Genomic DNA, 25,961 nt, shown 5'->3' with positions numbered 1-25,961 from the left:
AAAATCAGGATTTTTTTTTACGAAAAATATTTTCCAAAATTTTTTAATATATATTTTTCAAAAATTCCAAAATTTACGAAAAATATTTTAAAATTAATTTTGAAAAAAAATTCAAATTATTTTTGAAAATATATATTTTTCGAAAAGAAGTTTTTAAAATTTTCTCAAAAAAAAAAAATCTCGAAAATATTTTTATTTTTAAAAATCTGGATACAAATTTATTTAAAAATTTATAATAATTACACAGCGGCGTGCCACGTCAATGTCCATTACACACGTGTCAGGTTTTAAAAAAAATAAAATTAAAATAATTACACAGTGGCGTGCCACGTCAGCGTCTGGATGAGGTCAGAGGTGTTTTGTGGAGAATCTTTATATTACAGGGATGTTTTGAGGAGAATCTTGATATTATAGGGTCGAAATCTAAACTTTTTTTTAGAGGGGGTAAACTGAAACTCAACCAAATTACAGGGGTAAAGACATATGAACTCAAATATATATACTAACTGGTCTTTACAATTTGAAAGTCAAATCTTTTCTTGAAAATTCATTGAACAAATCTAGAGTTTGCATAAACCGCTATGTTTTATATTCTGTTTTTGCAACTACATAAATGGGAATGAACAAGCTTGTTCATTACACAACTATATGAATGCAATTTCTACTATAAGGATCCATTTTCTAATTTTTATTCTATCAAATGATCATAATAACTAAAAGATTATTCAACAAGCAAATTTCATAACCAACCTAGAGTGATTTTGCCTTTATGGTATACGGTATACCGTACCAACTTCACTAAATTATTTTCCTATGAACTACTCTTATGCAACAAAACAAGCATGATGTTATGTAAATTTATCATTGGTTACAAACTCATGGTATGATAATATATTATAATTAACGCTTAAACAGGTCTTTCGTCCCTGCAAATATAGACTATTTGAATTTTCGTCCAAATTACTATTCCTTCCATTTTGCCATTGCAAATATTAATCATTTAAAAAATGGTCATAATTACATCTGATTAGTAACTTTAGGGACGAAAATTCAAATGACCTATATTTGTAGGGACGAAAGACCTATTTAAGCCAACCACCTCGCCTAATCATCACTTACCACATGGGCACCACGTCGCTAATGACAGTCCACCTTAGCGAAAAAACCTAATTAAGACCAGAAGTCAAATGATTAAATTTTGCAGTGGCAGATTTGAAGGATTAGCAACTTTAGAGACGAAAATTCAAATGACCTATATTTGCAGGACGAAAGACCTATTTAAGCCTATAATTAAACTAAAGATAATTTGTTTATTTGATGCAACACACATAAGAAACTAACAATGAGACCAACCTCCGTTGTCAATTATAAATAAATTTTAAATTTTTAGGTTCATTCAATTAATAATATATATGATCTATATTACAGACTACATCATTAATTAAATGAATCTAAAAATTTAAAATTTGTTTATAATTGACAACGGATGGAGTACCGTCAATGTGGTCCCTCTTCTGCAATACTTAACGTTTATATATTGTTATACATCTTTTGATTATCACATCAAGAAATCATAAATGACAACTTCTTATTGGATGAAACAAGGTTTTCATGATAATCAATTGTCATATTGTGGATATCTGATATATTTCTGAAAGATTTTTTTTTTATAATTCTAAAATGATATATGTGTGGCTTGAGATGCAAGTGCAATGCTCGAAACCAATTGAAAATCAAGATATAGATTTTGTAAGATAAGGACCTCTAGTTTTCCTTGTTGGAATCACATATAAATAGTATCCACCATGCATCATCAACAATCATCCTCTTACCTTATCAAAAATAAATAATCCTCCTCTTCATTTTCAATAGAACTACTCGTTTGTTTAACTTAGTTACCAAAAAATACTACAATGGCTGCTTCAACAATGGCTCTCTCATCTTCATCAATGGTTGGAAAGGCAATCAAGCTTTCCCCTTCGACTCCAGACCTTGTGATGGGAAGAATCACCATGAGGAAAACAACCACCAAGAAGACTGCTCCTTCTGGAAGCCAGTGGTACGGTCCAGACCGTGTCAAGTACTTGGGTCCATTCTCTGGTGAAGCTCCATCTTACCTCACGGGAGAATTTCCTGGTGATTATGGTTGGGATACTGCTGGGCTTTCTGCCGACCCAGAGACATTTGCCAAAAACCGTGAACTCGAGGTCATTCATAGTAGATGGGCTATGTTGGGTGCCTTAGGATGTGTCTTCCCAGAACTCTTGGCTCGCAATGGTGTGAAATTCGGTGAGGCTGTGTGGTTTAAGGCAGGATCTCAAATCTTTAGTGAGGGTGGACTTGACTACTTGGGTAACCCAAGCCTAGTCCATGCACAAAGCATCCTTGCTATTTGGGCTGTCCAAGTTATCTTAATGGGAGCTGTTGAAGGTTACCGTATTGCCGGTGGACCTCTTGGTGAGGTAGTCGACCCACTCTATCCAGGTGGAAGCTTTGACCCATTGGGCCTTGCTGAGGACCCCGAGGCTTTTGCAGAGTTAAAGGTTAAAGAACTCAAGAATGGTAGGTTAGCGATGTTCTCTATGTTTGGATTCTTTGTTCAAGCCATCGTGACCGGAAAGGGACCTTTAGAAAACCTTGCTGACCACATCGCTGACCCAGTTAACAACAACGCTTGGGCCTTCGCCACAAACTTTGTCCCCGGAAAGTGAACAATGACTATACAATAACTATCTAAAGTTACTAGCTGGTCTATCAGAGTGCTTGTTTCTTATTGTTAATTAATTTAGTGAAATATTTGGTGCATTTGGATCGTTGTTCAAGTTTTGTACAAATTAAGAGAGTGAAATAAATATTATATTCTGCAAATTAAATGCTTGTGAATGATGATATGGTGTTTATGCAAGCTATCATCCCTTTACCAAATCTAATGATACATGAAAGTATTCTAAGTTATTCTTCCTAAATCTCTATTAGCATGTAACTTTTAATTACATTTTTATTTTCTGAATCACTTGTTCTTTTTTATTAGTATTTTCTGAATCATTTCATTTGTAATGACACTGAAAGTAAGGCTAATCAAAGTAACTACTAAATTCCATTCAAAACCATTTCCAATGAACATTTGATTGAATATAAGTTAGAAAATGGGAAAAGTTGAAATGAACATAAATTTGCTTGTTATATAATCTCCTAAAAAACGAAATCAGGAAACACTAGCCTTTCAGTTCTCCAAAAAAATGAACATAAATTTGGTTATTCTTGATTGGTCTCTACAGATTGAAGTCATCATAAGATAAAGTTATATATATATTATCCAGAAACAGAGAAAAAAGGCACCAATTCTACTACAATTTTCTCAATATATTGCCATACATAAAATCCAAAAATATTAACGGTTACTATTGAATAAAGCATGTTATTGTGACTAAAAACCAACCCTATTTCCATGATATCATCATGTAGGTCATTGAGCTTTTACTTTTATAACCTTTCCATGAACTATTCCTTTGTGACATGCTTATTTTGGTATAAGTCTAACTTGAACAATACACATGCATGTGATTTCATTTTTTTTCCTTTGGATTAGTCGGTCCTTAGGTGAGATACCGAGTTTTCAAAAGAAAAAATATATAGATATAAAATAACAAACATATCTTAGAGATTTATTCATACATAAACACACAAATACACATGGAATTGATGTGCCTAATTAGCCATGCTCATGGAATGGGATGTATAACTATTTTCCCAACAACCCTATTTGTATTGAGATAGGAAAATGCTTCCACAGTCTGAGAAAATGGAAAGGGACTCTTAGGGTCCAATATTGGTTTCAGTTTGCCATTTTCCAAGTAAGGTTTCAATTTCTCTAACACTGCTCCATCTGAAGTGAGTAAGAAAGTGATAGCTCACTACTAGAAAAATCAATTTTAGAGAGGGTAGAAATCCGTCACTAAACTACCATAATTCCCTCACAAACTAATTTAGTGACGACGGGTAATCCCTTAAGAATATTGACACGGATACAATCCCTCACTACAAATCTGTCAGTAATTAGTGAGGGATTCTTGTTCCCTTTCTAATAGTGAGGGAGTATTCCATCATGTTTTACCATTATTTCCGTCACTAATTAATGACGGATTGGTTTTCCCTTTCAAATTTTGAAGGCATAAATTGTGATGAAACTTAATTCCCTCACAAACTACAATCTTTGGTTTAGTGATAAATTTATTTCCCTCACTAATTCAAACAAAAGATTAATATTCAATTTCAAATCAGATTTCATTAATTAATTATATTAAGATTGTAAATGCATTTACTATATTAAACCATATTGAACTTGATGGAAATTATAAATATACAATAAAAAATTGTCTTCATACTCATCACATACATTCATCACCATAAAAGTCATAAGGAAACTCTCAATAAGTTTACAACCATTGTTCAACTCTCAAAATACATAGAGTCACAAGAAAACTCTCAAAATAAGTTTGCAACCAAGCTATCAAAACGGTACTAGAAGTAGCACATTAACTAAGTTTGCAACCAAGCTATCAAGATAATGTTGTCACTTTCATGTCTAGAAACATCGTCCCCTAGTGCCTTCTCATGTGAATCCCTCTCAATAATCCTTTTTTCAAACTCATCCTGCAAAATAATTATATTTTACTAACAAGTAATAATTTCATACTTCATTTAGTAAACAGAAACAACTTTTTTTTAAAAAAAACTTCAATACATGAATAATTCGAAGTATATGAAATATTTTGACAACTATTCTTCCCTAATCTTAAACAGAGTACTTTGTCACCTGATAACTATATGAAATGTTGGCCTAAAACCTTATCTAAAAACATTGTTGATTTTTAGCCGGTATGTTGTCCTAAAAAATTATACTGTGTTCACTGCTTGCCTATATCAGTTTCCCAGAAGCATCAAACAAACTAACATTCTGATATATCTTCCTGTCAAGACAATTCATTATTTTTTTCAATCTGTTTCTAAAATATGGACATAGTTTCATATGGAGTTATTTATGTCAAAAAAAAAAAAAATCAAGTGGAGTTAGGATTTGTATGGAGGAAAAAAAGAGAATTGAAATGGTAGTGCTAAGTCTAAGTCATAGGTACGTTTATATTATTTCTTAATATGTGCTTAACAATTAGCATCAGTATATAACCTCCATAAAAATAGCATCAGTGAACAATTATTTTAGTGCAGAACTATTAAAACAATTAAAAATAGCATTAGTTCTAACAATTAGCATCAATGCTGAACCTCCATATCATAGTTCAACTACTTTAAAAATAGACTAAATATTCATCAAGTTCAATAAGGTCATGATGTAATAACTTACAGCAATATCTTTTGATTTTGAGGAAACCCACTTGCTTGGATCACCTTAATTTGGCTCAATGACTTAGTTTGAATCTATATCTTCATACATATCTTCATCTTCCTCCCCCTCCCCTTCATATTCATCTTCCTCCTCCTCCTCCTCATCCTCAACAATGGGTTTGGCACTTCTCTTCAACAAAGAGTTTGGCACTTCTTCAGCTACACCATTAATGTCAACAAGACATTGCTGAAAATCATCATTTGAAACAACTATTGGTAGTGTATTAACATCATCATCTTGATATGCATCTGTTGTTTGCTGTTTTTTTTTTTTCCACAGTTGGAATGTTACTGCGGTCCTTGGTTTTTATGACACCTAGCCAACCTTGTTGCCCTTCAGGAAATGATGTAAAGTAAACTTGATCCGCTTGTTGGGCTAATATAAAAGGATCATAATTTTGATATTTCCTAGATTTTTATTATTTTAACATTGCCATAGTTATCCGTCTTGGTCCCTTGAGAGCTCGGATCAAACCAATCACATTGAAATAAAACCACCTTCTTTGTAGGGTGACCGGTGTACTCTAATTCGACAATGTCAGTCAAAACACCATAGTAATCATTTTCTAATGAATCTAATTGCCCTCCCCGAACACATACATTGCAATTGGTTGTACTCATCCCTTCATTTCGAGATTTTGTTACAAACTTGTAGCCATTAATAACATAACTATGCCACTTGATAACATTTCTAAGAGGGCCCCATGCCAAACTTGTTAACAACACATCGTTTATCTCATTCCTTGAATCAAGCACCTACATTAGGCAAAATAGTGTAAATTCAACCTAATAAATTGGGTACTATAATTTTAAACTATGGAGATTCACGTACATGTGTTTTGAACCAAGTTGGAAATGTTGCGGAAATTTGTTTGTCCAAATCTAGTTCACTCAACTCGGGGTCTAGTTCTCCTAACAAATCAGAGTACATGCTACACATGTAAAATATCCATTAAATTTGACTTCATAAACAATTAATACATGTGTGCAAATTTCAACTTTGGAATACTTACTTCCAGGTAAGGCACCACCTCAAGACAATTTAAAAGCACATAAAGGTGTGCAGCTTTCATTTCCCTATCAGTCAAATTAAAATTAGTACGTTTTCCAAAAGGACGACCTGGATAGTTAAAGATTGACACTGGAGGATTCACTGAAAAATCTTCTCCTCCATCATCGTTCCGCGGCATTCTTGTTCTCCTCGATGGAATATCAGCGGGATGATAATAGGAACCTAATGTAGACATCTCCTCTAGTGAATATTCTTTGGCAATCGAACCTTCCACATAAGCTTGATTTGTTACCTTTTGTTTTAAAGTTCGTATGAACGTATAGACCAAATTAAGATTAAGCTTAGATAAATGAAGAAATAGCTAAAAACAACTAACCAAGAGAGTATATCAGGTTGAAGAATTAACCTTTCAAATGGATACATCCATCTATACTGCACGGGACCACCAACTCTTGCTTCATAAGCTAAATGAATAGGAAGATGTTCCATTGAGTCAAAAAAGCTTGGAGGAAATATTTGTTCTAATTTGCACATAATGATTGCGATGTTTTCCTCCAAACTACGCAATTTATCTTCACTCAACACTAATGATGTGATTTCTCTAAAGAATTGGCTGAATTCGATAAGTGTATTCAAAATAGGTTTGGGTAAGGCTTTAAATGCTAATGGTATCAAACGCTGCATGAATACATGGCAGTCATGACTCTTCATGCCAGACAACTTTGCTTCCTTGAAGTCAACACATCTACTCAAATTCGAAACATAACCATCTGGAAGCTTAAGGTTTGTAACCCATTCACATACAACTGTTCTTTGTTGTTTGGTTAATGTATATTGTGCCTTTGGTTTTACAAAGTTACCATTCCTACCAGGTTTAAGCTCTAAGCCCTTACGCTTACAATGTGCTTCTAAGTCCTTCCTAGATTTGTAAGTATCTTTTGTCTTGCCTTTGGTATCCATTACTGTGAACAAAATATTAAGAAACACATTTCTCTCGATGTGCATTACATCAAGATTATGTGGGAGAAGATGAGTTTTCCAATATGGAAGTTCCCAAAATATATTCCGTTTTGTCCAATGATGCTTTTCTCCATAGCCTGGTGGTTTACATTCTTGGGATTCCTCCGCACTTGGTATATATATTTCTAACACTTTCCCAAACTTCTTCACCACTCAGCCTTCGCGGAGGAATTGACGTCTCAACTTTATCTTTTGTAAATGCAGTCTTATTCCTTCTAAATGAATGATTTTGTGGTAAGAATTGTCTACTACAATCAAACCACGAGGTCTTTTTAGTATCTTGGGTAAATACCTTAGAGTGTTGCTTCATGCAAATTGGGCAAGCTAGTTTTTCCTTTGTCATCCAACCACTTGGGGGCCAAAAGTGCTACAGTTGCAAAACTTAGGGGGCGGTTTTGTAGTTTTTTTTTTACGGGGCCAAAATCGCAACTTCGTGAAAGTTAAGGGACGAAAACTGCTATTAAGCCTAGTTATAAATTAAAAGAATAATTTTGACATAATAAAAATAACATTTTTTTCAAAAGATATCTCTTGAAAATGTTTTTTTTTTATGAGAAACTATTCAAAATAGTTCCTCATTTTAAGTTTTTTTATTTTATTTTATTACTCAAAAGAAATCTTAACAAAATGATGAAATACTTGAAATGACATTTTATGAGAAGCTATCAAAACCAATTTTTCATTTGAAGTTTTTATTAAAAAAAAATTTTAAAAAATTGATAACAAAAAAAAAAAAGAAATACAATAAAAATCTTTTTTTTAAAACAAGAACAAGCACGGCCATTTGTTTTCTAAAAATGATTTCATTTGTTTAAACTTGAATTAGATTCTATAATCAGTTCAATAGAAAATGAATATTTTTCAAACATAGATTTTAGAGCCACTATGGATCTTGAGACTTTGGGAAACCATGGTAAAGTAAATAAACTGTTAAGAGGAGATTGCTTGGAGTTTGTGGAGGATAGATCCTTAGATAGTTTGATCTATGTAATACCGACACTTCAGATTGAATCGTGTCTGAGTATTTGATATGAGTCGATGTTCGACATACACTAGCACATATGGCTATATTTTCCTATAAACCATTCTTATGCAACATAAGTAAGCAAACATTTATGTAAATTTCTCATTTTAGAATCCAAGTGACTTTTGGATTATGCATAGTGTTTATTGGTTAGTATTTTTTTTCTCTTGCAAGTTTATTGGTTATAAAGTAAATCATGATATTGTTCCTCATGCCATATTTTAGGTTCATAGCAGTCAAAAGAACTTGCTGCATTCCTTTTCAAACTCTTGCAAAGATTTATAGAAAAATAACCTATCCACGGTCCAATAGTTTAAACTATGCTCAAATTTCATCAAGTTCAAGTTATAAAAGGTTTAAACTTTTATTATAATGTTAATTTAGTTGTTTCTTTGATTAGCCTTAATTAAGACAAACAGTTTCTTATGGTCTCAATTGACCGCAGAGGACTCCACCATTTGGAAGAATTTTGTTTTTGAACAAATGGTTCAGAAAAATATGTAATTACAAATCACATGCTACAAGAGTTTCTAAATAAACCATTACAGTAGTTTTGTGTTTTAGTAGATTTGGTATATTGCTGAATGCTGATAGCTTGCATGATCATCATCATTCAAATTCATTACATTGGCACAGTATAATATTTCTTCAAAATGCACAAAATATTTCACTAAATTAATTAACAAATAAGAAATTCACACTGATGTGCAAGTCAGTCACTAAACATAGTTTTGGCGTAGTTTTTTTTCTCACTTTCCGGGAACAAAGTTTGTGGCAAAGGCCCAAGCGTTGCTGTTGACTGGATCAGCGATGTGGTCAGCAAGGTTCTCTAGTGGTCCCTTTTCGGTTACAATGGCCTGAACGAAAAATCCAAACATCGAGAACATAGCTAACCTGCCATTCTTGAGTTCTTTAACCTTTAACTCTGCAAAAGCCTCTGGGTCGTCTGCGAGGCCCAATGGGTCAAAGCTTCCACCGGGGTAGAGTGGATCGACTACCTCACCAAGAGGTCCATCGGCAATACGGTAACCCTCAACAGCTCCCATTAAGATAGCTAGGACAACCCAAATAGCAAGGATGCTTTGTGCGTGGACTAGGCTTGGGTTACCCAAGTAGTCAAGCCCTCCATCACTAAAGATTTGAGTTCTTGTGAATTTACTTAAACAAATTCACTTTAAATTCACTAAATAAATTCACTTTAAGAAAAATAAATTCACTTGTATCAGATGATAAAGTGTGTAGAAAAACAGGGTTTAAAAACCAACATACAAACTAGGGTTTATAGAGAATTTCTCTTTGCAACAACACTAGGGTTGGGATTGTTTTGATTCACCTTGAACAAAACACTATTAGGATTGAGTCTCTTGGTCACGGGAAGAGGCTGGGACTTGGTAGAATTAGGTAGGCTGAGACTTGGGTAGAATTAGGTTTGAAGACTGATTCTTGTAACTCAATATCTCTTTGTAAAGAAACTCATATCATTATAGTGGAACGGAGAGCTGCTCTCTCCCCAGACTAGGTCATCATTAGACCGAACTGGGTAAACAAATTCTTGTGTTCTTCTTCTTCTTCTTCCTTTTATCTCTTGCTGTTTACTTTTGTTTGGATTATTTGCTACCCGCTTGATTTGATTACTTGGTATTAATTTGCTCCACGCATCAAGTTTTTATTGGTGTGGTTTTCTCAACGAATTCACAACATGATGTCATCCATGTTGAAATGTGGGGAATATACACGGGAATGCACATGACTGGCAGACATGGTTTTATTCGTCTCATAATAGGAGGTGACTCCAAGTTTCATCTCCTATTATGAATAGTAAAAAATAGAAAAAAAAAGAAATTCTATCTTCTGTTTTTCCTGTGTTTATTTTGAATAACGGATGAATATTTTTTTTGAGGTGTATTTTGTTTACTAATATTAATCCCTTTCTTCTATTTAACTTTTCTAAGTATATGTTTCTTTGTTCATATGCTACTCTCAAAAAACAATAATTCATCTTGTTCTTCATATCAAATCTTTGCAATGGAAACTATCAAACTGACGCAAACAATAATGAGAAAATAATTGATACTAAAGTACTGCTCCACCAGAACTTCTGAATTATCAAAGCTAACATCATAAAATTTTCACATTGTGGAGCATTACCCTTTATAGTAGAAGAAGTAATAAACATGATCTTAGGCACCACCAACCTTACTTAAATTATGTAAATCTATCATTTAAGATTCAAAGTGACCAATGCATTATGCTGTGTTTATTGGAAGGCCCTAAAAGAAACCCTTAATTAAGACATTTTCTTATAGTCTTAATTTCCTGCAGAGGACAACAGTAAAAAAAAAATATATAGAAAAAGTGATTGAGAAAGCGATGTATTACTGGTGATATGATAGTAAAGAATATTTTGGAAGAATAATTTACATTTCTTGCATGATCATCATTAACATTCATTGCATTGGCACATTGTAATATGTATTTCAGTCGCTAAATTGGCACAAACTTGAAGAAAGATCTAAATGCACCGAATATTTCACTAAATTAATAACACGAAATTCGCACTCTTGTATGAGCTAGTAACTTAACATAGTTTTTATGAAGTTTTTGCTCACTTTCCGGGGACAAAGTTTGTGGCAAAGGCCCAAGCGTTGTTGTTGACGGGGTCAGTGATATGGTCGGCAAGGTTCTCTAGAGGTCCCTTTCCGGTTACAATGGCCTGAACGAAGAATCCAAACATAGAGAACATAGCTAGCCTACCATTCTTAAGTTCTTTCACCTTTAACTCTGCAAAAGCCTCTGGGTCGTCAGCGAGGCCCAATGGGTCAAAGCTTCCACCTGGGTAGAGTGGGTCGACTACCTCACCAAGAGGTCCACCGGCAATACGGTAACCCTCAACAGCTCCCATTAAGATAACTTGGACAGCCCATATAGCAAGGATACTTTGTGCGTGGACTAGGCTTGGGTTACCCAAGTAGTCAAGTCCTCCCTCACTAAAGATTTGAGATCCTGCCTTGAACCACACAGCCTCGCCGAATTTCACACCATTGCGAGACAAGAGCTCGGGGAAGACACATCCCAAAGCTCCTAACATAGCCCATCTACTGTGGATGACCTCGAGTTCACGGTTCTTGGCAAATGTCTCTGGGTCAGCAGAAAGCCCAGCAGTGTCCCAACCATAGTCACCAGGAAATTCACCAGTGAGATAAGATGGAGCTTCACCAGAGAATGGACCCAAGTATTTGACACGATCTGGACCGTACCACGGGCTTCCAGAAGGGACGTTCTTCTTGTTGGTTGTTTTCCTCATGGTGATTCTTCCCATCACAAGGTCTGGAGTGGAAGGGGAAAGCTTGATTGCCTTCCCAACCATTGTTGAAGAAGAGAGAGCCATTGTTGATGTAGCCATTCTAGTATTTTATTTGCAACTTAGTTAAATGCAAATAAATAGCTCTATTGAAAATGAAGAGGATGGTTATTGATGATGCTTTGTTATGTCCTAGTGGTACTATTTATATGTTAATTCATCAAGAAAAACTAGAGGTCCATATCTTATGAAATCTATATCTTGATTTTCTATTGGTTTGGAGCATTACACTTACATCTCAAACCACATATATTTCTCTTCAGAATTATTATTTCAAAAAATATCAAATATCCAGAATATGACAATTGAATATCATGAAAAACTTGTTCCATCCAATAAGAAATTGTCATTTATGATTACTTGATGGGATAATAATCAATAGATTTACAGAAAAGGGACCACACAGTGCACTGGTCCCATTAATAGTTTCTTCTGTTTGCATCAAATGAACAAAACAAATTTATTCTACTTATGTATTTATTGTAATCACTGCAAAATACACATGTCCGTACGTAGTTAGCTATTGTACTTTCTACTGATAAGGATATCTAATAATTTTGCTTTGCTAAACTGTCTTGTGAAAACTTAATTTAAATTTTATGTAATGCCTGAGTTATTTTTTTTTTTTATTATAACTAAGTAAAAAAATAAATAAATGGAGTTACTAGTTAACAGCAGCCAAAATTCAACTCAATAATTTAAAAACCGAAATGAAAGTCAACCATGTGATTCTCTCAAGTCATGGTTAAATTGGTTCAATCGATCAGTTGAACTGGTTGAGCCAACTGCAATCGAAGCACGATTCAATTTAGTTTTCGGTTCAACCAATTGAACTGACCAATCCGGCTCGTTCTAAACTGACTCAACTATAACAGAATATATATCTTGAGTGGTAGACATAACTAATTTCAGACATTTTTAAGCTGCAATGTCACATTGAAAATGGATCCTCTCCTAGGTGATTTTCACAAAAGATGTCAAGTATGATATCTTGTTAGAGAGAAACACATGAAAAATTAAGATATTAGAAATATGGATGATTAGAGATCACACTTTACTCAAATTCACACTTGAGAGAATTCAATCACGGCCACATTATGCAATTAATTATTCACATCATCGGTTAATAGAGATGCCAGGGCCAACCTAAATATCAATTGAGACCTAAAATAATTCCAAGACTAGTTTTAAAGTAATTGATATTTAATTTTTATTGACACAATGTTGATCTTTATTAAATTTTATAAATTTAAGTTTTGAAAAACTACTTTATATATACAACAACTATGAAAATTGTAACATTATTATATGAGCAAAACATGCATGCATTTGAAAAATATCAAGTCTTTAACATAAGTTTTCCACCGCTCAAAAAACTTATTCAAGAAGAATTGGGAAGCTTTGTACTCATGATTTGTTGTGTCTAGGAAATTCCTTCCCACATTGTAAACCAAGTTCTCTTAAAATGAAGTAATTGGTTGATATGTATAAGAAACAAATATTACTAGTAGTGGATTGATTCAAATTGTAAGAATTTTGGACTCTTTAAACAAGTGCTCACAAGTTCGATAGAGAAAATTCGGATGAAAAGAGAGAACATATCTTATGTATTTTTGGTGTTTTCAAAATTCCGACTTAAATTCTAAAATCCAGAATTTCGCGACTTTCTTCACCTTCAACGACTCAAATCCATCGCGATTTTAAGATTTCAAACAAAATTGCATGATGTTAAAGGGTTTTGAAGAATTTTTTCCATTTTTTTAGTCATTTATGTTTAAGTATTTTGTGGACTTTAATCTGAGTCATTTATGTTTTGGTCTATGTTTTTAGCATTATTTTTGTTTTGGTAAAACTCATCGATTTTGATTGCGATTTTACAATTTCTTATATCTATTCTACAAGAGTAGTTGAGTAAATTCCTACGATTTTGATTGCGATTTTACGAGTCCTGATTTTGCTATTCCCTTTTCGACCTGAAGTAAAGTCCCGATTTTGACAACCTTTAGAGATTAATCACTTTCGTACTTATAACATGGTAAAAAAAAAAATATTGAAATGTTTCATTTTTAAAGAAATCTAGATTTTATATTGAATGGCAGTGTTTTTAGCAAAAGTTATAGCATTTTTAAAATCACTTACTGTCTCTATATTCTACACACACAAAAACTAAAACTAAATTAGACATTTTTTTATTTTATATTTACATTGATACACCTATTATTTGATTGAAAAATTACAATTGATTTCTTATACTTATCAATAATGCAGACAATAATAGATGCAATCACAAGTGACTTAGAATTTTGGAAGAATCAACTGCACAATACTTTGGCATTTCATTAGGTCTGCTACAGTGTTGATAATATGCATGATCATCATTCACATAATCACATTCATTTCACTCTCTTAAAAAGTACAAACTTGAAAGAATTAAAAAAATCTAAATGCACCATATGTTTCTCAAAGCATATGAATTCTCATTGTTTGCTTCAGAAATCACTTCTCATTGGTATGGTGTAGTTTTGGCTCACTTTCCAGGGGCAAAGTTTGTGGCATAGGCCCATGCATTGTTGTTAACTGGGTCAGCAAGGTGGTCAGCAAGATTCTCTATAGGTCCTTTTCCGGTTACAATAGCTTGAACAAAGAATCCAAACATGGAAAACATAGCTAACCTTCCATTTTTGAGTTCTTTCACCTTTAACTCTGCAAAAGCCTCTGGGTCATCAGCTAGGCCTAATGGGTCAAAACTACCACCTGGGTAGAGTGGGTCGACAACCTCACCGAGAGGTCCACCTGCAATACGATAACCCTCAACAGCACCCATTAAGATAACTTGGACAGCCCATATAGCAAGGATGCTTTGTGCATGGACTAGACTTGGATTTCCCAAGTAGTCAAGTCCACCCTCACTAAAGATTTGAGATCCTGCCTTGAACCACACGGCCTCACCGAATTTAACACCATTGCGAGCCAAGAGCTCAGGGAAGACACATCCCAAGGCTCCCAACATAGCCCACCTACTGTGAATGACCTCTAGTTCACGGTTTTTAGAGAAGGTCTCCGGATCAGCAGAAAGTCCAGCAGTGTCCCATCCATAGTCACCGGGAAATTCACCAGTAAGGTAAGATGGAGCTTCACCAGAGAATGGACCCAAGTACTTGACACGGTCTGGACCGTACCATGGGCTTCCAGAAGGAACATTCTTCTTGGTGGTTGTTTTCCTCATGGTAATTCTTCCCATGACAAGGTCTGGAGTAGAGGGGGAAAGCTTGATTGCCTTCCCAACCAATGATGAAGAAGAGAGAGACATTGTTGAAGCAGCCATGGTAGAATTTTAGTGTTTACTAAGTAAACAAATAAATATCTTTATTGGCAATGTTGATGATGGCTATATTGAATGTGTTATGGTATGGTGTTATTTATATGTTGTTTTCAACAAGATAAATTAAATGTCCATATCTTATGAAATCTATGTATCTAACTTTCTATTGGTTTTGAGCATTACAGTTGCTTCTCAAACCACATATCACTTTAAAAATTATTTTCTTCCTTTCCCAAACATATCAAATATCCACAATAATATATAATAATATCATTAAATATCTTTTTCATCCAATAAGAGTTTGCCAATTGTAATTTCTGGATAGGATGATCAATAACGTACAAATTCATGCATATAACGGTATATAATTATATGTTGTAGAAGAGGGACCACATTACATATTGGTCCCATTGCTAGTTAATTTGTGGTGTGTGTTGCATCAAATGGACAAAGAATATTTCTTTTTTGGCTCCATGGATAAAAACACATTTATCCTAATTTTATGTCATTATACCATTTTTTTTACTAAATGTCATTATACCATATTCTACAGTTTATGTTTGGAAGCAATGCAAAATAGACACACAAGGATGTTGGAAGCTATAACCATCTAATCCACGCTCTTTGTTTTGCAATGTGAAAAATTATCTTGAGATTTAAAAATAAGTATATACTGATACATTAGACTTGAATTTTTTGCCAATTCACTATCACAAAAGTATTTGGCTCTCCAATGAACTTTGCATGTATCTTGGTGACCTTATGAGTTACGACATTTGGATGCGCTATGAGACTAATTACCAAGTTCGTTGCAAGCTATCTTATTTTTTGTCTAAAGAGTTGAACTATCCCTTATATGGATGATTTTATAAATCAAAACCGAGATATTCTTAAAGCGAGTCAGCGAGTCAGTTAATATTAATTCACTCAACATCATCTTGACATTTTAAAATAGATTTGTATCACCTAATTTTAACTCGCTTTAAGAATATTTATATTTTATTTTGTTAAATAGATTAAAAGTTATTTGGGTTGAACCGGTGAACATTCTAATAGATTTTTCAAGCATTTATTTATAGATACCTTCCATGATTTCCATTTTTAATGGACCTTTCACATTTTCTAACATAAAATTCAAACTCGCCCTTCAAATAGCATATCAAAATATTGTTGTTTGACTTTATTATTATATTTTGTGTTCGAAGATTGGTGATCCTTAACCATTCGAGTAAAACTTGTTTGGTCGAAATCCTGATCATTTGTATTTGGGCACACATAAGGGAAAAAAGAAAAAAGAAAATAAACTAAGTCTAAAGTGATAGTAATTTTAGTAACGGTAATTTTCGTAGTTAATTGTCCTTTTATCGTAGGTATAACCGCAAGTACTTAAACCCACATATTTTTGGTCGTCGCTATAGTCTAAAAGTGACAGATTTTACTTGTTAAACAAAACCTTTTGTTTTACCTAGGATTTTAGATATAGGAATAGAGCTTAATTTTAACTTAAAAATATGTGGGTATAGGTACTTGGGACTATACATACGGTAAAAAGATTTTAACCTAAAGAAATTTACTGTCATTAAAAGTAAAGTTTTAGGTATGTGGGCTATACCTACGGTATAAGGACTTTTACCTACAAAACTTTATTGTCATTGAAGGTCAAGTTTTTTGTGTATGTGACCAAAGAGTGTTGCTCAATTCATTCATGGGTTACTGGTGATCCTTACAATTTTTTTATAGGAAAAGAAATTAAACTATGAAATCAGCTTAGATCGTACAACCACCTCTGGCACTATATCAACACCAACTATGGAGTGCATTGCAAATTCCACCTTATTAAGATTTATATCTTGGGTGATTGCCAAACATGGAACCCACAATATGATGTTACTTTATTTTGTTAGTTTCGAATTCATAAGTGGTTTTAGAAGACAACGTGAGGGAAACAAAAAACAAAGAAACCATTCATTTCATTCACTTAATTAATTTATGAAGAATCAATTACACAATAGTTTGGTAATTCATTATAATTGACAAAGTGTTGATATATAGCTTGCATGATCACCGTTCACATTCATTGCTCTCTCCCTTGTTTTAGTAAAACCATTCATTTCATTCACATAATTTGTACAAACTTAGGAAGAAGAAAAAAAGATGTAATGCGCCATACGTTTTTCAACATATAACACAATAACAAATTCAAAGTTTGATATTCAAGTCATTCACTACTTCTCATTTGGTGTAGTTATTGCTTATTTTCCAGGGGCAAAGTTTGTGGCATAGGCCCAAGCATTGTTGTTAACTGGATCAGCAAGGTGGTCAGCGAGGTTCTCAATAGGTCCCTTTCCGGTGACAATGGCCTGAACGAAGAATCCAAACATAGAGAACATAGCTAACCTACCATTTTTTAGTTCTTTCACCTTCAACTCTGCAAAAGCCTCGGGATCTTCGGCAAGGCCCAAGGGGTCAAAGCTGCCACCTGGGTAGAGTGGATCGACTACCTCGCCTAGAGGTCCACCAGCAATACGGTAACCCTCCACGGCGCCCATTAAGATAACTTGGACTGCCCATATAGCAAGGATGCTTTGTGCATGGACTAGACTTGGGTTACCCAAGTAGTCAAGTCCACCCTCACTAAAGATTTGGGATCCTGCCTTGAACCACACGGCCTCACCGAATTGTACACCATTGCGAGATAAGAGCTCAGGGAAGACACATCCCAAGGCACCCAACATAGCCCATCTACTGTGGATGACCTCGAGTTCACGGTTCTTGGCAAATGTCTCTGGGTCAGCAGAAAGTCCAGCAGTGTCCCAACCGTAGTCACCAGGGAATTCACCTGTGAGGTAGGATGGGGCTTCACCGGAGAATGGGCCCAAGTACTTCACACGGTCTGGACCGTACCATGGGCTTCCAGACGGAACGGACTTCTTGGTGGTTGTTTTCCTCATTGTGACTCTTCCCACCCCAATGTCTTGAGTGGATGGGGAAAGTTTGATTGCCTTCCCGACAAATGATGAAGAAGAGAGGGACATTGTTGAAGCAGCCATTGTGGTATTTTTTTGCTTACTAAGTAAAGTAATGAAGCTCAATTGGCAATGTTGAGAATGGTTATCAAATTTGGTTATATGGCTATTTATATTTGGTTATCATCGAGTAAAACTAAAGGTCTATATCTTGTGAAATCCATATCTAAGTTTCTATTGGTTTGTAGTATTTCCTTTATTTCTCAAACCACATATCTTTAAGATATTATTTTCTTTCATTATAAAATATATCAAATATCCAAAGTATGTAATGATAATATCATTAAATACGTCTTCCATCCAATAAAATTTGTCAAATTAGATTTCTGGATAGGCTAATCAATAATGTACAAATTCATACATAACGGTATAAAATCATGAGTTGAAGAAGAGGGACCATAGTGCATATTGGTACCATTGCTAGTTAATTTGTGTTGCATCAAAAGGACAAAGAATATTTCTTTTTTCTTTGGCTCAATAGATAAAAAAACATTTATCCTAAAATTATGTCATTATACCATATTTTACCGTTTATTTTTGGAAGCAATGCAAAATGGACACAAAAGGATGTGGGAAGAAATGCAAAATAAAACATTCAATAGATGCTCTCTTGTTTTAGCTAACTAATCAAGTAGTTTCACTCTATTTTTTTATCATGTGCAAAAATTTAGTTGCAATGCATGCAATGTGAAAAAGTATATTGAGATTTTGCTTTAGTGCATTGTGAAATATGTCTTGTAAAATAAAAATGAAAATAATGAGATAAAGAAATAAATTTAAATAAACTGATCTTATTATATGTTTAAAAATAACAAGATAAATAATTAAATCCATGTATATGACTAATAAAATCCGCAGTGATGTTACTATAACAAAAGTATTTGGCTCTCCAATGGATACCACCCGCATTTGAAAGCGCTACATGACTACTTACCAAGTTCGTTGCAAGCTATCTTACTTTTTGTCTTGAGAGTCGAACCATCTCTCAAATGGACGATTGTATAAATCGAAACCAAAATATTTTTGCTAATAGGCGAGTCGTGTTAATATAAATTATCTCAACATCATCTTGATATAATCAAATTGATTTGTATCACATGATTTTAACATGCTTCAAGAATATTTATATTTTTTTGGTTAACTAGATTGAACTTAATGTGGGCTGAAGTGGTAAACATTCTAATAAATTTTTCAAGCATTATTTTTTTTTGTCAAATAGTATAGTGACCGGAGCTCATACATTTTAAATGTGGAGAAGTGACCAGGGTGTCCGAGGTTCGATGACTCTGCATATAATATATAATATCACTACCAAGAGAATCAAGCTCACAGAGATATTTTATATCCACCTTTCATGATATATTTATTTACTGGACCTTCCACATTTTCTAAAATAAAGTTCAAACTCGTCCTTCAAATAGCATAATATCAACATCTAATTTTATTAAGATATTGTTGTTTGTCTTTTTTTTGTCTTAATTGTTGTTTGTCTTTATTATATTATTTTTCTGATTGGTGTGATCCTTATTCATTCGAGTAAGACTTGTTTGGTCATAACTTGAAATTCCCGGCAAATATAACGGATGCTGAATATTTAGCGTGTCAGTTAGAAGTTGTTCTATGTGAAGTTTCAACTCGAGATGCACAGAAAGCACATGTTCCGTTTAATGTTCCAACATCGTGCTAGAAGTAAACATAAACAAAACAGCAAAATAAAAGACAAGAAAGTAAAGAAGAGTTTGTTAACTCAGTTCGGCACAACTCACCTACATCTGGGGCTACCAAGTTAGGAAAGTAATCCACTAGTGTAGTTCTTATTCTAAAGCTCTCAGCAAAATCCTCGTTTACACTTAAGACCTAGGACCTACCCGTATTGATTTCAACCTAAGAACTTCTAGATCTAAGATCTCATCTCACTATCCTACAACCAATCACAGCCACTGTGATCAGTGGCGAAGCCACTCTTGTGTGAGGGGGTTCAAGTGATTTCTCAATATTTCTCTTTGAACCTGCATTTTCAATCTACCGTCAAAACGTGGTGCAATGTTACTTTGTTTTTGTTTTTTCTGCTATTATAACATATTATTGTTACTATTATTAGAACAAAAATGAAAGGGATCCCCCATGTCATTATTAAAAGTAAGGTTAAATATGTTTTTGGTCCCTATAAATATACCAACTTTTCGTTTTAGTCCCTCTAAAATTTTCCTTCAACTTTTAGTCCTCCAAAAATTTTCCATCTTCACTTGTGGTCCCTCTTTTAAAGTAAATTCATATGTAGAATTCACATTTTTGAATAAAAGTTTGCAGAAAAATTCATAATATTTTAAGTATCTCTCCTAAAAAAATTTAGAATTTTTCAACAAAACATGAATTTATTATGAATTTTTATATTTTTGATGGTTAAAAATTCATATTAAATTTATGTTTCGTTAAAAAATTCTAATTTTTTTGGGAAATATTTTTACAATATTCTACACATTTCTGCACAATTTCATTAAAAAATACTAAAATTAATTTAAAAATAGGGACTATAAGTAGTGATTGAAAATTTTATAGGGACTAAAAGTTGAACGAAAATTTTAGAATGACTAAAAGGAAAAGTTGGTATATTTATAGAGACTAAAAACATATTTAACCCTTAAAAGTAATATATCCAGTAGACTAACACATCATTTGATTGTATCTTTGGAAAGTTGTTACAAATATGCATGATCTTTTTTATATTTATTTGGTAAGCATGCTTTAAAATTTAAATAATAATATGTCATTGCTTATACATACAATTATTTATTTTTTACTAATCAAATTAAATTGAAAATTTATATGATTCTAAACGACTAAAAAAATTGTCGATGTCGATTGGTCTAGGAGTTGATTCACAAACCATAAGAACCTAAGTTTAACTTATGTTGCCAATGTAAGAACCTTGTCGGTGGATAATTTGCATGTACACTCAACGCTCTCTTGATCATGACGAGCTTCTGGTACTCAATTCACTTAAACTGTCTTTTCTGCTATGAAGATTGTGATAATTGGGTTGTGTAATCAAATAGGAGATGAAACAATCATAGAATATACATATTAGTACAATGTAATTTTTTAATATACATTACTTTTATTGCATATTATTAGAATTATTAATATACATATTGGAACATAGTATCGAACATCACAAACATGGATATTTGTATTAGCAATAATGCAGCCAATACAAATACCCATCATAACCCCATATCATTTTGATTTGGACACACATAAGTGAAAACATATAAAAGAAAAATCAATAAAATAATATATTTTTGAAAATAATCAATGATATATATATATGCGCGTGTGTGTGGGTGTCTGTTTTTTTTTATGTGTGTGTCTAAATTATTTATATTTGTGGTTGTGCCCAAGCAAGAATTGCTCTATTCATTCATGGTTTATTGGTGATCGTTACATTTTTTATTATTTGATAGGAAAGGAAATTAAACTACGAAAGCTTATTAGAGATACAGCCACCTTTGGCATCATATAGTAACAAAAATCTGACGCAAAATGGAAGCAAGGGTTAGCAAACGCTAAACTTAAAAGATAACAACAGGTTGTAAGCGATAAACCTATCAAATAAGAGTTTCCAAAATCCACCAGAATTGAGAGAAAAGTCTCGAATATTTTTATTGAATGAAAAGTGCCTCTTTGGCTACATAAGTTCTGTTTAAATACTAAATGAAATAACAAACCCGTATATGCTGAAAAATAACAAAACGAAATAAAATATAAAGTTCTAGAATATGCTGAAGTATTAAAACGCGGTTTTCGGGCCTTCAGACGACCTCGAATGATTAAATTAACTCCTACATCATGACAAAGCGATGAGTATTGCTCGTGAGGTCCGGGGCTTTTCAAAAAGGTTTAATTCATGTTATTCCGACGTCGGATGCTAAATCAGCACCAATCCGACTAAACCTTTCTTACGCGCCACTTCGTCTTCGATTCGCGCTGCCAACTTGTCTACATCAAAATCTGAGCATGAGAAAAACATAATGTACACCAACTCTTGTAGTGTGCCTCTTATTAGCATAGGAGATCTACATATTTATTTGTTTCTTTATAAATATAACAGATGAAACTTCTCCTTGAAGGGAGGTTCAGAATAGCAACGATCTCATGTAGGAAATGTTGAATAAAAGCAATTCGGTAGGATTTAAATTAACCATATCAATATCAACTTTGGAGTCCATCTCAAATTCCTACTTGCTATGATTTAGATCTTGGGTGATTTCCATACGGGGAAACCATAATTCAGCTCAAACGGCATTACAAGATCTCATATTGAGCTAAAGATATATGGCATGTAAAAGGTTAACAAAATAAAATATAATTGTAGCAAACAAAGAAACAGTCTGGTGCACAAGGCAACCACATACGTAGAGTCCGAGAAAGGGTCTCACCATCTGGTGTATTGCACACAGTCTTATTCTATTTTTACACAAGAGACTATTTTCAGAACTTGAACTCGTGACATTTTTAATCAACTTTTACCGTTGTGTAGGCTCCTCTTTAAAATAAAATATAATTATAAAATATGAAAAGTTAATATGATAAAAACTTCACTGGTTTAAAACATCGTTACACTTGATTTTTTTTTATTTTTTTTTGAAAGGACATCGTTACACTTGATGTTCTGGTAATAGATTGCTTGATACCATTCACAGTCATTTCACTCTCCCTTGTTTCGGTAAAACCATTCATTTCATTCACTTAATATGTACAAACTTAGGGGAAAAAAAGATGTAACATGCCATGCGTTTTACAAAATATAACACACTAACAAATTCAAACTTCGATATTCAAGTCATTCACTTCTCATTTGGTGTAGTTATTGCTTATTTTCCGGGGGCAAAGTTTGTGGCGTAGGCCCAAGCATTGTTGTTAACCGGGTCAGCAAGGTGGTCGGCGAGGTTCTCGATAGGTCCCTTTCCAGTCACAATGGCTTGAACGAAAAATCCAAACATAGAGAACATAGCTAACCTACCATTTTTTAGTTCTTTCACCTTCAACTCTGCAAAAGCCTCGGGATCTTCGGCAAGGCCCAAGGGGTCAAAGCTGCCACCTGGGTAGAGTGGGTCAACCACCTCACCGAGAGGTCCACCAGCAATACGGTAACCCTCAACAGCACCCATTAAGATAACTTGGACAGCCCATATAGCAAGGATGCTTTGTGCATGGACTAGACTTGGGTTACCCAAGTAGTCAAGCCCACCCTCACTAAAAATTTGGGATCCTGCCTTGAACCATACAGCCTCGCCGAATTTGACACCATTGCGAGATAAGAGCTCAGGGAAGACACATCCCAAGGCACCCAACATAGCCCATCTACTGTGGATGACCTCGAGTTCACGGTTTTTGGCAAATGTCTCTGGGTCAGCAGAAAGTCCAGCAGTGTCCCAACCGTAGTCACCAGGAAATTCACCGGTGAGGTAGGATGGGGCTTCACCGGAGAATGGGCCCAAGTACTTGACACGGTCTGGACCGTACCAAGGACTTCCAGAAGGAACAGACTTCTTGGTGGTTGCTTTCCTCATTGTGACTCTTCCCACCCCAATGTCTTGGGTGGATGGGGAAAGCTTGATTGCCTTCCCTACAAATGATGAAGAAGAGAGAGACATTGTTGAAGCCGCCATTTTAGTATTTTATTCCTTACTAAGTAAACAAATGAAGCTCAATTGGCAATGTTGAGGATGGTTATCAAATTAGGTTATATGGCTATTTATAGTTGGTTTTCATCGAGCAAAACTAAAGGTCAATATCTTAGGAAATCTATATCTAAGTTTCTATTGGTTTGTAGTATTTCCTTTGCTTCTCAAACCACATATCTTTTAGAAATTCTTCTTTCATTATAAAATATTTCAAATATCCAAAGTATGTGATGATAATATCATTAAATACGTCTTCCATCCAATAAAAATTGTCAAATATGATTTCTAGATAGGCTAATCAATAATGTACAAATTCATACATATCTAGATGTGCGCAGCATTGTGACCACGGTGCGTATATTGGTCCCCCTGCTAGTTTGTGGTGTGTGTTGCATCAAATTAATGCACAACATTATTTTCTTCTTTTTGCTCAATGGAATAAGACAATTTTATCCTTTTAGAGTAAGAAAACAAGTTTATTCTATTGTATGTCAATATGTCATTCTACCATATTGACACATTCTACGGATTATTTTTGGAAGCAATGCAAAATAGCCACACAGTGAAGTTGGAAGCTATTATAGCCACACAATGAAGCAATGCAAATGCTCTCTTTATTAATTAACTAACCAAATAGTTTCACATTACTTTTGATTGTGTGAACAATAGCTGCTATAATACTTGACATGTTTGCTCTCAACAAAAAAAGTTTTTAATACTATGGGATATCTATGGGATTTTATGGGATTTTGCTACTTGTCATGTGAAAAGTATACTTTAAGTCTAAAACAATATAATATAGGTAGGGAAAAAAATGCATGTACAAAAATCAAAAGTAAACTTGATGAAGACTAAAGATAAAAAGAATAGAACGGAGGTGTAGAAAACCACTTTTTGAATAAGCTTGGTTTACCAAAAATATTGAAAGGGATAAAAATAATATGTAGGAAGTTAATAAAAATAAAATGGAAAAAGAATAAAGGGTATAAGATAAATGTTAAATATGAGTATATTCTCTATAAATAAAAATTATCAAATTTGTAGAGACGTTTTAAATAGAGTTGTCATATAGGTTGACCCGATATGCTTCATATTAGTAAATTAGCGTGCATTAATAAATAGGCCAAATTGATCTGGTCTACTTGCTATACGGGCTCTAAACATTAATCCAAATTTAAGCATTTTGAACTACGTGAATGAAGGAGATTGCTCTTTAGACACTTTGGGGTTGTTCTTAGGCACCCCAGACTGACGTTTTCAACCCCCAACATAAGTTAATATCATCTTGTCAAGCTAACGCTAGTTAACTATCACTCGCACAAACTAGCGGTAGTTAACTGCGTTCTGGTCATATACCAGAACAAAACACCAACTCGCCCATTTGTGTAAAACACGTAGGTCTTCATATGTCCGACCATTTTGCAAACCATCCACCACAATGGCCTTGACACTAATGATGATCTACAGTGAATCCTTAGTATTCCTAACATGTCCCTCCTTAATAATTATCTCCTAATTCATCGTCCTAGGGGGTTCTCGCTCGATAGAGGAAGAATCTTCGGATAAAATACATGATACAATTCGGACACGTATCCTGGTACGTACTACCATGGATCCTCCACCTCCGGACCCCTACCAGTCTCTGGTATGACGTGAGGAAGGAAATCTATGAAAGTTTGAGCTACATGGTGCATTTTGTTCATTTTCTGTAAACCACATCTTAGAACACCACATCTTAGAACAATAACACTTATATATAATATATAAACACCAAGTTATCTGGGGTTTACTACAACATTTGAAAACCTAATTTGTTTAGGGTTCAGGTTGATGTCACATTAGTCTGACATGAAGCATCAGTTGGATCAAATTTATCGTGGACAACCAAAGAGATGCAAGGATGGTGGAGAATGTTGAGTATCGTTGTCCATCGACCGACTCAAATGGAACTAGTCCACCCAGATCAAACTCCGGAATGACGACGACATGGTAACCATTTTCTCAATATTTTGCTTATACAATTCTAAAAGACCTATCAAGTTGGACGCTTCTTTAGTGAGATCTTTCGAAGTATAGAAGTATGGATGCATCATGTTAGGATTAAGT

The 25,961-nt window shown here is 34.0% G+C and overlaps 6 protein-coding genes across 6 annotated transcripts; 1 reads left to right on the top strand and 5 right to left on the bottom strand.

Annotated features, from left to right (window-relative positions):
* The first annotated feature begins 1,812 nt into the window (after window positions 1-1,812).
* LOC11427672 (chlorophyll a-b binding protein of LHCII type 1) lies at window positions 1,813-2,886 on the top strand. The gene has a single exon (XM_003618434.3). It carries the CDS (start codon window positions 1,914-1,916, stop codon window positions 2,709-2,711), a length of 798 nt encoding a protein of 265 aa, XP_003618482.2. The 5' UTR covers window positions 1,813-1,913; the 3' UTR covers window positions 2,712-2,886.
* A 6,322-nt stretch (window positions 2,887-9,208) lies between these two features.
* Window positions 9,209-10,220, bottom strand: LOC112422672 (chlorophyll a-b binding protein 1D). The gene is made up of 2 exons (XM_024786007.1): window positions 10,156-10,220; window positions 9,209-9,605 (listed from the first exon to the last, which is right to left on the bottom strand). Exons 1-2 carry the CDS (start codon window positions 10,218-10,220, stop codon window positions 9,209-9,211), a joined length of 462 nt encoding a protein of 153 aa, XP_024641775.1.
* Window positions 10,221-10,959: 739 nt separating this feature from the next.
* Window positions 10,960-11,956, bottom strand: LOC11414909 (chlorophyll a-b binding protein of LHCII type 1). Its single transcript, XM_003618432.4, has one exon. It carries the CDS (start codon window positions 11,860-11,862, stop codon window positions 11,065-11,067), a length of 798 nt encoding a protein of 265 aa, XP_003618480.2. The 5' UTR covers window positions 11,863-11,956; the 3' UTR covers window positions 10,960-11,064.
* A 2,157-nt stretch (window positions 11,957-14,113) lies between these two features.
* Window positions 14,114-15,268, bottom strand: LOC25495306 (chlorophyll a-b binding protein of LHCII type 1). Its single transcript, XM_013595513.3, has one exon. It carries the CDS (start codon window positions 15,143-15,145, stop codon window positions 14,348-14,350), a length of 798 nt encoding a protein of 265 aa, XP_013450967.1. The 5' UTR covers window positions 15,146-15,268; the 3' UTR covers window positions 14,114-14,347.
* A 1,875-nt stretch (window positions 15,269-17,143) lies between these two features.
* Window positions 17,144-18,251, bottom strand: LOC25495305 (chlorophyll a-b binding protein of LHCII type 1). Its single transcript, XM_013595512.3, has one exon. It carries the CDS (start codon window positions 18,190-18,192, stop codon window positions 17,395-17,397), a length of 798 nt encoding a protein of 265 aa, XP_013450966.1. The 5' UTR covers window positions 18,193-18,251; the 3' UTR covers window positions 17,144-17,394.
* A 4,604-nt stretch (window positions 18,252-22,855) lies between these two features.
* LOC25495304 (chlorophyll a-b binding protein of LHCII type 1) lies at window positions 22,856-23,913 on the bottom strand. The gene has a single exon (XM_013595511.2). The coding sequence runs from the start codon at window positions 23,838-23,840 to the stop codon at window positions 23,043-23,045; it is 798 nt and encodes a 265-aa protein (XP_013450965.1). The 5' UTR covers window positions 23,841-23,913; the 3' UTR covers window positions 22,856-23,042.
* Window positions 23,914-25,961: the final 2,048 nt, after the last annotated feature.

The sequence above is a fragment of the Medicago truncatula genome, chromosome 6 (genome assembly GCF_003473485.1).
Source record: "Medicago truncatula cultivar Jemalong A17 chromosome 6, MtrunA17r5.0-ANR, whole genome shotgun sequence".
NCBI lineage: Eukaryota > Viridiplantae > Streptophyta > Magnoliopsida > Fabales > Fabaceae > Medicago > Medicago truncatula.
This window is presented reverse-complemented; position numbering and strand designations above follow the sequence as displayed.

Coding starts and splice junctions, on each gene's coding strand:
- LOC11427672 (XM_003618434.3), top strand. CDS start 1,914: ATGGCTGCTTCAACAATGGCTCTCTCATCTTCATCAATGGTTGGAAAG.
- LOC112422672 (XM_024786007.1), bottom strand. CDS start 10,220: ATGTCTGCCAGTCATGTGCATTCCCGTGTATATTCCCCACATTTCAAC. Junction 9,606..10,155: donor AACATGGATGACATCATGTT/GTGAATTCGTTG, acceptor TAAATTCACAAG/AACTCAAATCTTTAGTGATG.
- LOC11414909 (XM_003618432.4), bottom strand. CDS start 11,862: ATGGCTACATCAACAATGGCTCTCTCTTCTTCAACAATGGTTGGGAAG.
- LOC25495306 (XM_013595513.3), bottom strand. CDS start 15,145: ATGGCTGCTTCAACAATGTCTCTCTCTTCTTCATCATTGGTTGGGAAG.
- LOC25495305 (XM_013595512.3), bottom strand. CDS start 18,192: ATGGCTGCTTCAACAATGTCCCTCTCTTCTTCATCATTTGTCGGGAAG.
- LOC25495304 (XM_013595511.2), bottom strand. CDS start 23,840: ATGGCGGCTTCAACAATGTCTCTCTCTTCTTCATCATTTGTAGGGAAG.